Raw genomic sequence first — 18,664 nt, 5'->3', positions numbered from 1 at the left:
TCTGTAACACTTTCTTTGAAGTTCTGAAGGTAGCAGGGGTAAAATACAGGGAGAGAAAGAAATTTTTAACTAATATAGAAACCAGATGGCAGTTGCAAGAGTCAAAGGGCATGAGAGGGAAGTAGTGGATGAGAATGGAGTGAGGCAGGGATGTAGCCTATTCTTGATGTTATTCAATCTGTACATCGACTAATGGAAACCAAGGAAAAATTTGTCTTGGGATTTGGGGGAGAACAGATAAACACTTTGAGGTTTTCCGGTCACGTTATAATTCTGTTGGCAAAGGATTTGGGAGTGCAGTTGAATGGACTGGACATTTTCTTGAAAGGAGGATATAAGACGAACATCAACAACAGCAAAACAAGGATAATGGAAAGGAGCCGAACTAAATTGGGTGATGCTGAGGGAATTAGATTAGGAAATGAGACACTTAAAGTAGTAGACGAGTTTTGCTATTTGGGCAGCAAAATACCTGATGATGGCCGAAGTAGAGAGGATATAAAACATAGACTGACAATAGCAAGAAAAAAGCTGAAGAAGGGAAATTTGTTAACATCGAATGTAGATTTAAGTGTTAGGAAGTCCTTCCTGAAAGTATTTATATGAAGTGTAGCTATATGTAGCATTGAAACATGTAAATTAGAGAGATTTAGACAAGAAGAGAACAGAAGCATTTGAAATGTAGTGCTACAGAAGAAATCTGAAAATTAGATGAGTAGATCAAATGACTAATGGAAAGGTACTGAATAGAATTGGAGAGGAAAAAAATGTAGCACAACTTGACTAGAAGAAGGGATCAGTTGATAGGACACATTCTGAGACATCGAGGGATAGTAAATTTAGTATTTCTTTTAGGGGGGGGGGATAAAAATCTAACCAAAATCAAAAGGATGTAAGTTTCAATAGTTGTTCGGAGATGAAGAGTAGTGTGGAGATCTGCATCAAACCAGTCTTTGGACTGAAGATGTTGTTGAGACATGTAGTATATGTTGCGAAAGGAGGAAGCTAATGAATGCAATCAATTTCTTCCTTTCTAAATAAAGAATCGTCAAAATCTCATAAGTTAGTGTGCTTTCTTTAGCTTTGCATCTACATCCATTCTCCACTAACCACTATTAAGTGCATGTCTGAAGGTACTCCCTGTTGTACACATATTTGGTTGTTTTCCTGTTCCATTTGTGAATGGAGCATGAGAAGAAGGGGTGCATAATGTTATGAGAAGTCTAATCTTTTATTCAAACTCAGGAAGCAGGCTATTGTAGGATAGTCGTCATCTGCCTTCAGTCATCTGCCGGTTTAGGTTATCCAGCATTTCTGTGAAATTCTCCCATGAAAAAATTAACTGAAGTCTATGACGTGCTTTACTTATGACCAAATGTATTTGATTATTCCATTTCATATCTCAGCAAATTGTCACAGCCAGGTATTTGTATTAGTGGACTGATTCCGATGTGAGTCATCGATATTGTAGTCATGGGATACTACTTTTCTGTTTTTTCTTTGTGTGTGTGTGTGTGTGTGTGTGTGTGTGTGTGTGTGTGAGTAGTAATAGTACAGATTGGTTATAAGTAAACTTTCACTACTTGAGTCAGTGTAGACAGAAAACTGTTTACTCTGTGGATACCTAACTTCATAGGCATGATGTTCAAACTATGTTTTGCATGATTTGCATTGTTAGTAGTGTTAGTATCGAGACTTACCATTGGACGCTGCTACTGGAATGATGATATATCTGGTTAAAATCAATGTGCATTACAGCTGCATTCAGTCAGTATGGGCATGATCACAAAGATCACCAGATTTGAACCTTTGTGATTTCTGGCTGTGGGGTTGCCTAAAGGATGTGGTTTGTTAACAGCATGCTAACACACATTGGAAGTTGAAGATGGGTGTAATGGGGAAGGTCACTAGCATCCCACTTTCCCACTTGAGAAGTTTTTGGCAACAGTAAAGCAATCTCTAGTGCAGTTCCAGGCTGTCATAGATGGTGATGGTTATCACATTGAGCAACATTTTTAATCTGGAACGTAAGTATGCTACACAATTAACAAACATTACCCTCACACATGGATATTAAAATGTGTTTCTTTCAGTGGTTTATTCATTATTACTGTTCTGAATATCCTTAAAAATGGTTCCACAAAGTTTTATTGCCCTACAAACATTCATTTTCCATGAGGGCTCTTTCAAGTTGCCAGTCTTTACATCCCTTTGATACGTTAAGATCTCACTGATATCTGAGGTTGCTATTAATACTGTGTACCAAGTCATTAATGTACCACATGAACAGCAGTCTCCCAATACATTTCCTTAAGGCAAATTTGAAGATACAGCTAGATCTATTGATTATTGTGCATAATAGATAACATGCTGCACCCTCTCTACCTAGAAATCTTCAGTCCAGTGACAAATATGTTTAGTAACCATTAGTATGGTAGCAAGTCATAGGGTTTTCAGAAGTCAGTAAATACTGTTCCACTTCATTGACTTGATCCATTGCTTTCATGATGTCACGTGAAAAAGTACGAGTTGGTTTTTAAAGGGCTAATGTTTTTGAGGTTTGTGCTGTTTAACATGGAAATTCAAGTTCTCATTAAATTTGACAAAAAATGGATGTCAATAATTTGGATGATAGTTTTGTGATCAGTTCTGCTACCCCTTTCTTTAGGCAAATGTGACCTGTGCTTTCATCAATGTGCAATTTTCTGTTTGAGGAATGTTTTGCATATTATGATCAATAATTAAACTCATCCATAAAATCTTTTTAGGATTTCTTCACTTTTAGAAGTTTCAGCTGTTACTGTCTCTCGAACTAATATCTATATCACTTTTCTTTGCTGTAGTCCAAGAATTAAAATGAGGAAGTGCTTCTGGATACCCCATTGTAAAGGAACACATGAAAGTGGAATACAGTAGTTGTGCTTTTTCAATGCAACTTTCACTTCTGGCTCCCATATTATCCCTCAGTGTCTGGCCACTAACTTTGGTGTCTGGTTAACGAGAATTTCTTCAGGTTTTGTCAATAAGTTTCCAATACAGCAATTTTTTAAGGCTTCACATGTTACCCTTTTGACAGCCAAAAACATTTAATTTAGCGTTTCAGTCTGTGTAGTGCTGTGGTTTGTTTTACACCCAATGTGTGGAAATTTGTATAGAGAGGCTGTATACTATGGATGATTTCCTCCCATAACTAACTTTATAACCGGGTACCCACCTAAGCAGTGCTTGGTTAACTACTGTTCTAAATTTTAGCCACAGGTCCTTACAAGCTCCTGTCCAGATTTTATGCTTCCAATATTTAATACCACATAAACTCATTGCTTTTTGTTTGACACTAAAAAAGCAGTGTCATATCATTTGTGTTTATTTTTTTAGGCACTGGGACATGTTTCATTTATTTACAGGCAGTAGCAGAGGAAACAAAGATAGTTGTTCAAAAGGAAGAACAGGCAGCAGCTGTTAAAGCTGAGGAAACACAGGCCATTGCAGATGATGCACAGCGTGATCTTGGTGAGTGTTGTATTATTTGTTTTATTTTAATTATTAGCTATCTTACTTAGATACCAATTCTAGAGTTATAAGTGATACAACATGGGCATTGATATTTCCATTAACTTATGTAAGAGTGTAAGTGGTGATCATAAAGGACAGTCCCAACTCATAAATGTAACACAGATCTTCTTCTAGAATCTTTTTAAATAACAGCACATTAGATAACTTGTTGCAGTGGTATTGTCTTTGGAAAAATGGCTAACACTGCCATGTGTACACCGGGCTCTGAGGGAAATCCAAATGCTAAATGAAACCCTGTTTTATATACTTAATGCTGTGCAATGTGTCCACATACTTAGCTGAGTGGTAACGTGCTTGCCTCCCATGCAGAGGGCCCGGTTTCGATTCCCAGCCAGGTTGAAGATTTTCTCCTCTCGTGGACTGGGTGTTGTGTTGTTCTCATCATCATTTCATCCTCATCCACAGCATGCAAGTCGCCCAATGTGGCATTGACTATAATAAGACTTGCACTTTCCGGGTGAACTTCACCAGTCGGGGCCTCCCAACCAGCAATGCCATATGCTCATTTCATTTCTGCTGTGAAATGTGTTTGGAGTGAAAAAAGTGGGCACCAGCACAGTTAATTGCTGTAAAGAAACATCAAAACAAAGATCCTTGTGTATCGATGTAATAAATACACCACTCCACAATGAGAGAGTTCTGTTGGGCACTTTGCTGCACTTCACAGTGCTTCCCTCTATCTTCAACCACCACAGGTTGTTAGCTCATGAACAAGAAAAGCTAATAAGACATTGGCTGTAGTTGAAAAGTGTTAGTGTTACTTTGAGTGACTCATATCATCAACTACTGTGTATATTGACTGCCCTTATGTATGTACGTATGTATGTAGAGCTGTGCTACTCTACTGTCTTCAATTCTAGGCTGCATTTTTACAAGCCCTACACCAGGAAAATTGTGTGATCTTGTAAGGATAACTTATTTATGTATATCTAAAAACAAAGATGATGTGACATACCAAACGAAATAGCTGGCATGTTGTTAGACACACAAACAAACACAAAAATACACACAAAATTCAAGCTTTCGCAACCAACGGTTGCTTCACCAGGAAAGAGGGAAGGAGAGGGAAAGACAAAATGATGTGGGTTTTAAGGGAGAGGGTAAGGAGTCATTCCAATCCCGGGAGTGGAAAGACTTACCTTAGGGGGAAAAAAGGACAGGTATACACTTGCACACACACACACACACACACACACATATCCATCTGCACATACACAGACAAAAGCAGAAATGTCTGCTTGTGCACATACACAGACACAAGTGTGTGTGCAAATGTATACCTGTCGTTTTTTCCCCCTAAGGTAAGTCTTTCCACTCCTGGGATTGGAATGACTCCTTACCCTCTCCCTTAAAACCCACATCCTTTCGTCTTTCCCTCTCCTTCCCTCTTTAGTGATGAAGCAACCGTTGGTTGTGCAAGTTTGAATTTTGTGTGTATGTTTGTGTGTCTAACAACATGCCAGCGCTTTCGTTTGGTAAGTCACATCATCTTTGTTTTTAGATATATTTTTCCCATGTGGAATGTTTCCCTCTATTATATTCATAACTTATTTATTTATTTAACATGGCAAGATTAGAACTGTCAGGTCCTTTCTTATATCTAACCAGGTGTTCTGTATACTAAGGTAACAACAGCATTTTGAAAAGGATAGATTGCTACTTACCCATAAATATGACAAGTTGAGTTGCAGACAAGCACAATGAGAAAACTGTTGCACAAGAGTTTTCAGCCAAAGCTTTCTTCAGATTGAAAAACACAGTGCACGTCATGCATATAACTGTTATCTCTGTCCACTCCGGTGAGAATGCAGCTGTGTCAGGTCAAATGAAAGCAGTAATCTAGAGTGGAGCAGGGAAGAAGGAGGGATAGGAGGTTGGGGGATGGAACTTGGCACTGCTTGGAAGAGCCTGCAGTGATGAGATGGTGTCGGGGCAATGCTGCCAGGCATATCATGAGTGAGTGGGGGGGGGGGGGGGAGGAGGAGGGGAATGGCGGGTGGAAAAGGGAAGGAGCAGAGAAGGATAAAGGACCAGTTAGTGCATTGGCATAGAACCGTTCCCAATGAAGGTGAGGGGACATGAACTGAGAGGATGTGATAAAGGGTGCGGAAACTGTTGGGTGGAGGGTGTCGCGACAGTAGCTTATCTTAGTGTGAATATAACTATGAAAACAGTCAATGACTGATAAAATTATTTAATTGTATAGATAAAAAATCTACTCACCAAGCGGTGGCAGAACATACACATAAAAGACTGTTATGATAGGCAAGCTTTCGGAGCCAGTGGGTCCTCCTTCAGGCAGAAGGATTGAAGGGGAAGGAGGAAGGCTGAAGGAAAAAGACTGGAGAGGTCTAGGAAAAGGAGTAGATTTTGGGAAAGTCACCCAGAACCATGTGTCAGGGCAGACTTACTGTATGGGATGAGAAGGAAAGTCTTAACTTTTGGGAAGTCCTATAACGATGACAGAATGAACTGCTTCAACATTTTCTTAAAAGCAGCAGAGCACTGAATTGTGCGAAAAGTGCAGGGTAGATGTGCAGGGTAGATGTTCCACAGGCAGACAGGAGTGAGGATGAAGAAGTTTGCAAACGTTTTTATTCTATCAATGGGCACAGCTAGGATACTAGGAAGGTGAGACCTTGTGTTTGTATTATTGGAGTGTGGCCATGTATGGAAGTGAAACGTGGATGATAAATAGTTTGGACAAGAAGAGAATAGAAGCTTTTGAAATGTGGTGCTACAGAAGAATGCTGAAGATTAGATGGGTAGATCACATACCTAATTGGGAGGTATTGAATGGAATTAGGGAGAAGAGAAATTTGTGGCACACCTTGACTAGAAGGGATCAGTTGGTAGGGCATGTTCTGAGGCATCAGGGGATCACCAATTTAGTATTGGAGGGAAGCGTGGAGGGTAAAAATCGTAGAGGGAGACCAAGAGATGAATACACTAAGCAGATTCAGAAGGATGTAGGTTGCAGTAGATACTGGGAGATGAAGAAGTTTGCACAGGATAGAGTAGATAGAGTAGCATGGAGAGCTGCATCAAACCAGTCTCAGGACTAAAGGCCACAACAACAACAACTGTTGCTTGAGCAAAAGCAATAAGAAGTATTGAGAGCTGCCTTAAAGCATTGCATTAGCAGCCAGGGGCCAGTAGGTGCCAGTGTGGTGATGTGGGTCCCAAAAACAGACAAAAGGGGATTGTGGGATGAGGATAGTTGAGTGCAACAATAAACTGCACCATGCAAAGGTAACTGGGTAGCGAGCAGGTTGATGTCACCACACCAGGGCAAGTATCATGTTATGGGCAATGTGCCTAGGTACTGGGGTTTAGTGAAACAAATGACACCAGAGGCTTATAAATAAGTCTGAAATTTGAAACGGGCCATTTCTCATTGCCAGAGACCAGGAGCACCACTACAATACCAAAGCTATGCTGGGCATTGAGACAACTGGACGTTGCCTGCAGTAGCTGTGGGCTTGAGACAGGGCTGTACCTGCTGTCAGCACTTAGTTCTTCACAGGACTTGGTGTCACAGCCCTGCCAACCTGACAGCTGTGCCTGCTGAGTTTCTCATAGGGCTTGGCACCTTAATGTCAGCTGACATCCAACTCCTGCCAGAGAACAGTGAGTCAAACCCAATGCACAACTGTCTTCACCTGCCACAGCGGTGAAGGGGCCACCAGGGCTCTGCACTAATGAGGGAAGTGGTGCACCACTGATGTCAATGGCCATTGCCTCTAGACGACACTGACCTGCCACAGGCCAGCCATCAGCAACATAGGGGCCTGATCAGCACTCAGGTCGGAATCCACTGCCCATGCATCAGTGCTGACTGGAGCAACTGAGAGGGAGGCATATGTGTCTGCTGAGGCACGACATGTAATGTATTGGAGTTAAAGTCATCCTTTATTGTCAGCAATGTTTCCACTGGATCCTCCAGCCCAACACTCACTTCTCTTACTCTTTAGAGTGGTGTCAGGAGCAGCTGCAGCTGCTGACAAGATCAATAACTGTGCATGGTTGGTATATACGACCTTTTAAGGGTGCACCAGAGGCAATTCCATGAGAGGTACTAGTGAGGGCAAGGAAAGAGGCAAAGAAGAAGTGGGGGGATGAGCAACAGGAAAGGGAGTTCCAGGTACCTCATGCTCAGTGTGCTTTGAGGCCAAGCAAATAACTGATATTTATTGTGATTTCTGAATATTGTTCTTTTGTATGTAGTATAGGGCATTAACAGTTTAGATAAGGTTCTATGTTGATTTTAGGGTAGGTTTTATCATTAGTGTGTTAAGACTTGCTATTCAGAGACAGCAGGCCTCTGGGGGGAAGGGAGGTGATACAGATTCCTATCCTCAGTTTGTCATATGGGAGAACAGCCAGAAGAGAAGAATGCTAGTTTTGGTAGTGCTATGCCTCTTCACTGGGGACAGAATGGGGCTGCTGCAAGATCATAACCTGAATGGTGGAGTCCTATTTTCCATGCAGACAGATGTTGTGTTATTCAGTCACAGTCCGCCTCCAGAGTTGAGTTGTCAGTGTGGTAGAATGCCATGCAAGGGGCCCAGGTTTAATTTCTGGCAAAGTCAGAGATTTCCTCTGCTCAGAGTCTGGGTGTTGTGTTGTCTTCTGTATCATTTCATCCTCATCGGCACACAAATCACCAAAGTCTTGCACCAGATGACTGGTCTACCTGATGGGAGGCCCTAGCCATACACACCATTTCATTTAATCCAGTCACAGATAGTCATTAAGTTTAGTGTTTAAAGTGTGGAACTTGCAGAGTGAAATTAGGTGGTGGAGGAGGTGTTCTCAGGGGTACAACACTAAGCAGTTTCAAAGGAGCACAGGAAGTTACTCAGTGCATATGTATGACTAAAGGAGCAGAGAGCAGATACAGAAGGAGATTGGAATGGTACTGCACAAGTCCAGGAGGACACCAGACACAAGCGATATAAGCAAATTGAACAAAACTGTGGAGGCCACAAGGCGGTTAGTGGAGGCAAATAAAATAACTACGAAATGGGAATCCATGCAGATCGTGAACTTCGAGAGCAGCGAGTTAAGTTACGTGCATGCTTCAACAGCATACTAAGGATAAAAGGATTATGCCAGGGCCTCATCCAGCACTCTAAACTCGGATTTGGAAGTGATACAAACATAGATGCAAGTATCAGGTGCAAGAATAATGATAACAAAACTGCTGCAGTCACTAGGATATAGTATCTGGGATGCAAGGGTGGAGTTAATGATCTTGCAGGAACCTTTCCATCATGCACTAGATAGGCAGTTAAGCCCACACTTGCTGTCAACTAAACAGTATCTGAAGGGGTTGTGAAAGGTACAAGGTGACCAGAATGACAGCTAGTAGCATAGCCAAGCAGCCAGAACTTGCTCGTCTACTATCGTGGTACTATGGTGGGCATAACAAGGGATTACGTGGGGTTGTATGTACCAGTAAAGATACCAGTAGTGAGGAAGGATGCATTGTTTAGGTGTTACACAGTGCACACTTATCTATTGAAGTTAGTGTCAGTTGGAAAACTTGTGCACTTGAGAGGGGAAGGAATGCTACTATTGGATTGGTGGCAGAGGAAGATTGATATGTGGTGATCGCAGAGGATGAGCTTTAGCAATGTCAGAGCAGGGTAGTAAGCATGTGCCTGACTTGCAAGATAGTAGTAGGTGGGAGCACATGCAGTTGTTCAGAGCCAAAATGGATGCATGTCCTTCCCAAAAAGGGGTGACCAAATCAGAATCTTATTTTCAGAGAACAAGTTTTCATTGGATATACTCAGTATACAATGTCACAGCAGCATAGTTGTGCTGATCAATGGAAACTCATGGGGGCAAGATGTTTAGAGCTGTGAGGTGGTGGACTGTTAAACAATGGGACTATGTGTGATATTATGGGACCCACATTTCATTTACCAGCTACTATAATGGGCATTACTCTGTCGAATGTGACATAGCCACAGCTGTATTGGTAAGATAAACCTCTAGATGTATTGTCCAAACAAAATCATGCCTTACTTTATGACACCTGGGAATCAAGCCTGGACTATTTACTAAGTCAGGTGATAGCAACATATGATGGGCGGATCACTGCAAAGTAATTGTTGACACATGTGGAACTGTATTGGGCTGGTGGATGTTAGGTAACCATGACATGTGTAGCAGTTTCTATCCTCATAGTGACTCTTTGTTGTGCCTAGATTTGATGTATTTGAAATGACAAGCCGTGTGAAAACCCACTCCAGGAGTAGTTCAAGTTCTTGTAGACTGGATTCCCCAAGCAATGGATGAAAGGTAGATTAACAAAGTTGCTGATTAATATAGTAATTATGTAGTAGTTAAGAGTAGCTGATTTAGTATTATGTGTTTGTTTTACAGATTAAGGATAAAGGTGATTACAGTAGAGAACTGGGCCACAGTAAGAATAAGACCTGAGGGACTCATCACCATGGAGGGGGACAGTGCAGTGATGCAACCCGGTTTTTAAGCAAAAGTAATAAGTCTTTAGCAAAAGTAATAAGAATGAGTGAGAAATTTGCCATAGGGCATTTCATTAGCAGCCACAGGCTTTATAAGGCCATTGTGGCAATACGTGGGTCACTATAACATACACACAAGAGGATTGCGAGATGAGAATAGCTGAATGCAATAGAAAACTGAAGCACCTTCATGAGACTTGGTGCTATGACCCCACTGTCCTACTGTGTGCACCTTCTATCAGTAGCACTAGCTACTGTCTGACTCCCACGAGAGGGAAGCAGGTCGAATGCCGCACACAACTACCTCCACATGCTGCTGAGGTGACTGGAACAGAGTGAGGGGCAATCACGTCTCCACACCACCATGAGAAGTAACACCACTGATGTCAACAGCCACGACCTCCAAAGGCTGTCACTCAATCACAAGCCTGCTGTCAGCATAGCACGGTGCCTGCTCTCTCTTCAGGGTGGAAATAAGTTTCAAAACTTCCTAAGGGTGGTAGGCAGACGGAAGTCTTGTGACACTCACCGCTGTATTCTCTGTGCAGTTTAAATGCTCATTCAAAATTACGCATAAATCTTCATCAATGAAGACAGATCATCATTCATCTAAGCAATCACAGTATTTATACCTTTAGGTCAGGTACTTGGCCAGAGCTGGAGGTTATTGGTGTATAAATGATATTACAGGAAGACAAAACTGATGAAATATCATTGACATACAAGGGAAACAAATGTAGGCCTAATTGGACCCGTGTGGCACTCCAAGATCATGTTCCCAGTACAATTTTTCATTACCATAGACATCACTTTGCTTTCTGGCTTTCAAGTAACTGTCAGACCACTTCTTCATGGTTATATTTTAAACCACTTCAGTGTTGCTTTCTGGTTTTCAAGTAACTGTCAGACCACTTCTTCATGGTTATATTTCAAACCACTTCAATGCGCTGTCTGACAAATTTAGCTGTCACATTTTTCTGAGCATTATATCAAAGTTGACAGTATAAAAAGATTTGCTGAAGTTTACTAGTGGCAATATTGTGGTTTCACAGTTGTCCATAGCTTATCTCAGGCCATCAGTTACCTTGATTAGTGCAGTGATTGTACTGTGGTGTTTGTAAAAACTGGACTATTATTTGTCAAATAAGTAGAATCAAACAAGTGTTCAGTAATTTGGCCACTAACAACATATTCTATGGCTTTGGGAATGACAGATAGTAGGCTGATTGATTGGTAATAACATGCCAATTGTGGGTTTTCAGTCTTAGCGATAAGTCAGAGTATACTTCTTTTCCATGAATTTGAATATATTTCATTCATGAGTCAAAAATTAAATATGCTATTAAGGCAGGTATTAAGCTGTCAGTGACATTCTTGATCATGGTTATGCTAATACCATTGTTATTTATCACTTTGTAAGAGAGTCTCACTATCAGTGTTCGTGTTATGTTATGTTTATTGTTGTGTGTTTCAAGTGGAAAGCTTTCTGGTTCGTTACGTAGTTATGGTATTCTTGTGGCTGATAGTTCATTGGTGCGTGCAAGTTTGTAGGGAAGCAGCCTACTCAGGCCATATAAAATTCATATGCTTTCCATTGTGTGCCAGCCTAGTCTGCTGTAACTAGCTATGACATCACGAATGTTGCGCAATACCTTAAAAATAAAGTAAATAATCTGAAAAGTTACTATCATGTCAGGAGTGATGCTAAAATAATAATGTGTTAAGTTTCAGTTTTCAGAATTTGGACATTTTACATAAAAATCATCAGTGCAACAGGAAGGAGCTAGAAACTTCAAAATTTATATTCAGATTCCTTTTTCATTGTAATTTAATAGAAACAGCATGCTGGATCTCACACAGTAATATTTTGTTTGAAATTAATGATTTTCTGTTTTGTGTCCTAAAAGTTCGGAAGCAAGATAGATTAAGTAAGTGATTAGATGAAGCTAGGAAGTTTAGATTTAGGTAGAATGGAGATACGCTATAATAACAAAGATGTGAGAAGTTTCAAAGAGGTAGTTATATGAGGTGCATTCAAGTTCTAAGGCCTCCGATTTTTTTTCTCCCAATATGTCCCAGAGATGGCAGCACCGTACGGCAGATGGAATTTTACCGCCAGCGGCGAGAATGAGAACTGTTTTAAATACTTAAAATTGCGACGTTTTCCTTACTTGAACAGTGTGCAATCATTCGTTTTCTGAATTTGCGTGGTGTGAAACCAATTGAAATTCATCGACAGTTGAAGGAGACATGTGGTGATGGAGTTATGGATGTGTCGAAAGTGCGTTCGTGGGTGCAACAGTTTAATGAAGGCAGAACATCGTGTGACAACAAACCGAAACAACCTCGGGCTCGCACAAGCCGGTCTGACGACATGATCAAGAAAGTGGAGAGAATTGTTTTGGGGGATCGCCGAATGACTGTTGAACAGATTGCCTCCAGAGTTGGCATTTCCGTGGGTTCTGTTCACACAATCCTGCATGACGACCTGAAAATGCGAAAAGTGTCATCCAGGTGGGTGCCACGAATGCTGACGGACGACCACGTGGCTGTCCGTGTGGCATGTTGCCAAGCAATGTTGACGTGCAACGACAGCATGAATGGGACTTTCTTTTCGTCGGTTGTGACAATGGATGAGACGTGGATGCCATTTTTCAATCCAGAAACAAAGCGCCAGTCAGCTCAATGGAAGCACACAGATTCACCACCACCAAAAAAATTTCGGGTAACTGCCAGTGCTGAAAAAATGATGGTGTCCATGTTCTGGGACAGCGAGGGCATAATCCTTACCCATTGCGTTCCAGAGGGCACTACGGTAACAGGTGCATCCTACAAAAATGTTTTGAAAAACAAATTCCTTCCTGCACTGCAACAAAAACGTCCGGGAAGGGCTGCGCGTGTGCTGTTTCACCAAGACAACGCACCCGCACATCGAGCTAGCGTTACGCAACAGTTTCTTCGTGATAACAACTTTGAAGTGATTCCTCATGCTCCCTACTCACCTGACCTGGCTCCTAGTGACTTTTGGCATTTTTCTGACAATGAAAGACACTCTCCGTGGCCGCACATTCACTAGCCGTGCTGCTATTGCCTCAGCGATTTTCCAGTGGTCAAAACAGACTCCTAAAGAAGCCTTCGCCGCTGCCATGGAATCATGGCGTCAGCGTTGTGAAAAATATGTACGTCTGCAGGGCGATTACGCCGAGAAGTAACGCCAGTTTCATCGATTTCGGGTGAGTAGTTAATTAGAAAAAAAATCGGAGGCCTTAGAACTTGAATGCACCTCGTAAAACTATAGCTGTAGTGTTAAAACTACAGCCGTAGTGTCTCTCCAAAGGGGAACTTCAGAGTTCATCTATTGCGTGTAGTACAACTGAAATAATTCTCTCGTCAAAACTATTTAACCTAGCCACATTAGAATTTTGTTATAGATACTTACCTGTGTGCTGCTCGCACAATTAAATCAAAAGCTTCATTGTCCTTCAGTGAATGAAGCAGCTAATTATTTAGTAAATTGAAGTGGTGTTTTGCTAGCCCAGCGGCTAGTCTGTAAGGCAAATGTTGTCGGCTGCTACTTTGGCGGTCCGCACTATGGCTATATAAATAAGAGCGTGCAAGCTAGAGTAAGGCCCCAGTTTCTTTTAGATTCATATCAGAGTGCACTCCGTGTCAGAAGCCGCATCTCATTTGTGCAGTTGCCAGGAACAGCCTTGGATGCCATATTATGTAACTCGATATGCACTTAACAATAAGGTCACATTGGGGTAAAGTGTTAATAGTGGAATGACTTCAGTGATTTATTCTCAGTTTGCGTATGTCGTATTTTCACGTGTCAGCAAGGACAGACTTTCTACCTTTACTAGCGTGCCGTTTGATGAGTGTTAACATCAAATTTTGGCGAACATTCACTTTGAACATTTACATCGATAACGATTATTGAACAGTTTCATTATTTAAGGATATTAGGATCCACGCGATAGACTCTGAACAGCTCTGATAGTACAATAGCTGATAGGGGTAATCTTTTGTCTGGAATTTTACGCTTTATCGTTTTCAGAATATAGTGAAAATTGTTATAGTAAACTGCATTTTCTATGAATCCCAAACATCATCCTAAATCCTCAGACTTCAATAATCAATATTCTCCATCAGAGTGGGCACAGTGAACTCTAATTACAGACATCACTTCTGGTTGCCAACATGATAGTTAGAGAGCCTGTGTAGAGAATGGCAACAAACATACGATAGGAAATAATTCTTTATTTTCCACCCACTGCCCCACAAGTTGATTGATGCAGATAAATTCATTCAGTTCATTGCCTGAGACCTGAAAAGTGGTTGCTGATTTTGATTTTCCAACAACTGAGCTACAGAGATTCTTCCACAGAGTCACTATTGCCATATTACTGCATGCGTAAGAATGAGCATGCCTGGTTTTGGCATTGTAAATACATTGCTTTACCATGCTTCATAGCTTTCTGTATTCTCCACATCCGTTGTGTTTCAGAGTTGCCTTATATCACCCATGAGCAGTATCCCTGTTGTTCATCATTTGATGTATTTCTGTTGTCAGCCAAGGAGCAGGAGATTTTCTTACACAGGCTGTGTATAGGGGCATGTATGTTGCATAGAACAGTGAGTTTGTGCATTTTACCTTCAATTGTGGGTTCTCTGGTTATTTGATACCACGAGGTTTTTGAGCAGTTGCCTGTTTGAGTGTCATGATCTATTTGTTTAGTTTCTACAAGTTATATGTGCAATTTGATTTCTGTGGACAGCACAGAGTAGGCCTTGAATATTACATCGTATGCCAAGAGGCCTGAAGCTGAAGTTTGACCTATATCTGTTACTCTACCCCCCCCTCCCCCCCCCCTGCAATCAAATGTATAAGAGTGTGACTGTGCACTTATGGTGTGTAGACCTTTCATATAGTTGCATCTAAAAAGTAGGGATTGTCTCTCAACAAGTCTATGTTCTGCTCTCCCATTATGATATGTTTGTATTGGCATTTATTTCAATGAGCATGAATTTAGCCTGTCTTTCTTTGCTTGGGTTTGATGTGCTTAAGACTTTGGGATCAGTTTGTATGTAGACCCTGACACCCCTGCCATGTTTGTTTGATCAGTCCATCCTGTATATGCTGGGAAATGAACATATGCAGCGGATATGTGTGGTTTTAGCCATGTTTCAAACAGGATAATTATATGAAAGTAGAGATGGAGGGAGAGTAGACCCAGTTCTTTGTAAAGTGCAGATAAAGGATGGATGTTGGAATGAGCCACTAACAGCTCTGACACATACTGCTGACCTGTTTGGAGGAGGTTGCCTGACAGGTAAGACCTCGAGTATGCCTCTTCCTGCAGAGTGAAACACTGACCTGTATTTCTGGGTTGCATTGTTCGTTAACCAGTGGTGTCCAAGAGGTTTATGCCCTATAACAATTCTTGCTCACAGCACTGAAGCAGCTGAAACAAGAGGTTACGATTTTGCGAGATTAAGGAAATATAGCTGAGATAGTGATTAATATGAAAAGTTAACCCTCTATATTAAAGGATGAAACATAGTTAGTGTGTTATACAGTTCAGGGTGGCAAGGGAGAGGTGTGTTATTTACAAGGCTGATGCTGCCACCAGAGAAAAATAAATCTAACAACTACAAAATTAAAACAGAACATGGCAGTTAAATTAAATATAACTGAAATAACACTGATTGTAATTTTGTTCTTGGTAGTTTGAACAAAGAAGGTGGGTGAGTGATGTGACCAAGGAAAATAGTAATAATTAGTGTACTGCTATTACAAACAGGTAGAGAAATCTCAGGGAAATTTCATTCATAGCTGATGCATTGGAAGAAATATACCCTATACTCATTCATGTAAGCCCGTATGGGTCTAATTTAACTCTTGGTCATTATGTAAGATACAATTTGGAGACAGTAACATTAACCTGTATTAGAAACAGGGCATCTCTATCACACACTCATGCAGACTGATATGAAAACCGGTAATGAAGTACAGATATTCCTTAACTCATGTCTTCTTCCTTAATTAATATTACTTTATAAAAGTTCCTGGCTAACAAGCAGAAATTTTTGAACCAAGGTTTTGTAAGCAAACTCATTGGTGCATTAATTACTCTTCTGTATGATTTTACTAATAAATCTGGATCAGGATCTGGTCACGTCTAGATTTTTTTTAAAAATGTGATCATTCTAGCTTAAAACCTTTCACGTGGCTAATCAGTGATCACATAGTAATTAGATTACAGGCATCACATGGCATTTATTTATGTTCTAAGTCAGCTGCTGATCTTTGTACCAAATGTTTATATGGCCCAAGTCTCTCTACAGTTTGCAAGAGTTTCCTAAAGATATCGGCTGCCGGTGTACAGCTGTATCTTTGAACAGCCTTAGAAAGGTAAAACTATTGCGTGTAAGTATGTATGTCTGGGATCTCTTCCCAAACCACTGATCAATTTGAACCAAATTTGACACAGAAACAGTAGGCCTAATGAGTATCAGCACTCTGGTGTTTATGATCTTCTAGCTCAAATAGGAGTGGAGATACGGGCAAAAACATGGTTTTTCCAGTCTCTGCATACAGGCTGCCCTGCACAATAGGATATTGTTTAAGAATGGTATTGGCCTACCAAATCAACCTGCTTTGCAGGGCACCCTACATTCGGGGGCAAGAGACTGTTTTCTGGGTGCTGACATGTAGGCTGCCCTGCATGAGAAGCGTGCTGCACTCGAGTAGTATCGGTATGCTTTATTGACCTGCTTTGCATGGTGGCCTGTACATTTGAAAAAAATCAGTTATTTTCAATACCCTCATGAGTAGTCTGCCCCATAAGACAAACATTTTGTTGGGAGTAGTATCAGTCTATTTTATTGAACAGTGTTGCAGGGGCTGCACATGCTGATAAGCAAGGCTGGGTACAGGTTGAGATGGATAGAGGATGGCATGGACATTGTGAGGGGGAGGAGGAATTGGTCAGAGAGGAGGAGGAGGGAGAGATGCATGAGGCAGGTGGAAAGTGTAGAAGGTTACTGGGCAGGTGGAAGAGGAAGATGGGGAGGTAGAGATGGAAACAAAGAGTGGGAGTAGGATATGGTCAGAGGGAGGTGGGAGGAAGATATGGTGGCACACAGGGGTGGAGGAAATGGACAAAGAGGGGTGGAGGAGGAGATGAAGAGGCAGAGAGTGGGGAGGAGGTAATAGACAAATTGAGGTAAGAGGAAGAGGTGAACAGGTAGAGGGCAGAAGAGGCGTGCACAGAGAGGGGCAGAGACATATTAAATATATATGTCGAATTCACATGTAGGCAGAGCCAGGGGCAAAAGGTTAGCATGTATAAATATAACATCTTTAGTGCAGTCTAATGTTCCAATATTACGAAGCATGGGTGAGTATTTTTCATGCAAAGGGACAGGCAGAACTGTATTGAATTTTTTTAGGAATCAAGAAATGCACCATCAACATTCACTCTGCCATTTGCTTGACTGAATAGAGCAAACAGTTTCTCAAAATTAATGCATGTAGAATCCATGTTTGTTCCTACAGAGTAGTTGTTTTGTCTTCAAAAACAGATTTACACATGCAAAAACTAGCAAATTGTTGAAAAGTGTCCAACACTTACTAATTGAAACCAGCAAGAGAGAGTGAAATATCTCAAATAATTGCGGTCATATGAGGTGCTATCCAAAATTTTTGGGACTGGTGCTGCCATCTGTTGAAAACCTTACCTTTGGACTAATGGTCACCATCACCCTCGAAGTTGTTCCCATCTGCACGTACACACCAGTCGCAGTGCTTCTGCCACTGGTCAAATGTTTTCTGGAAGTCTTGTTCTTTGAGGGTGTTCATCACTGTCAGCAATGCTTCTTGAATCCTCTTTAGAGTGCCGAACCGACAGCCTTTCAACTTGAGTTTCAGTTTTGGGAGTAGTGCGAAGTTGCAAGGTGCCAAATCTGGTGAGTATACGGTAGATGAGGGTACAACTGCCATGTTGTTTTTTGCCAAAAAGGTCCTGGTGAGCAAGGATGTGTGACAGGGCGCATCTTTGTGATGCAGCAGTCAGTTCCCTTGATGCCAAAGTTTGGGCCGTCATCTCCGCATACTTTCACGGAGCCACCACAAAACATTACAGTAGTATGCGGAATTCACTGTTTGCTTGTGTGGGACGAATTCTTTGTGCACAATTCCCTTGGTGTCAAAGAAAACGATGATAATGCTCTTCACTTTGCTCTTCACCTGTCTTGGTTTTTTTTCGTCTTGGAGAGCCCCGGCTCTTCCACTGGGATGATTTTTGCATTGTTTCTGGGTTATAACCATAAATCCAGCTCTCGTCACCGGTGATAACCTGTGACAAGAAGGTTGGATCATCAGATGGTGTCTGATGAAGGTCTGTGCACACTTCAACACGCTGTGTCTTGTGGTTGGGAGTCAAGATCCTTGGCACAAATTCTGCAGCAACACAATGGATGCCCAGTTCACCAGTCAGCATTCGTTGACATGTCCCATAACCGATACTCACTTCATCTGCAAGGTCTTGAATGGTTCGACGTCGATCTGCAAGATCCAATTGTTGAAGGCG

The 18,664-nt window shown here is 41.4% G+C and overlaps 1 protein-coding gene across 1 annotated transcript in view; it reads left to right on the top strand.

The window, feature by feature from the left end:
• Positions 1-18,664, top strand: part of LOC126092652 (dynein axonemal heavy chain 1-like) — an 894,951-nt gene that overhangs the window by 572,574 nt on the left and 303,713 nt on the right. The window contains exon 39 of the mRNA XM_049908374.1: positions 3,405-3,510. Coding sequence (XP_049764331.1) covers positions 3,405-3,510 — 106 coding nt within the window. The remainder of the gene's footprint in view (positions 1-3,404; positions 3,511-18,664) is intronic.

This window comes from Schistocerca cancellata, chromosome 7 (assembly GCF_023864275.1).
Source record: "Schistocerca cancellata isolate TAMUIC-IGC-003103 chromosome 7, iqSchCanc2.1, whole genome shotgun sequence".
Classification (NCBI taxonomy): Eukaryota; Metazoa; Arthropoda; class Insecta; order Orthoptera; family Acrididae; genus Schistocerca; species Schistocerca cancellata.
The sequence above is the reverse complement of the archived record's forward strand: the minus strand, read 5'-3'. Positions and strand labels throughout refer to the sequence as shown.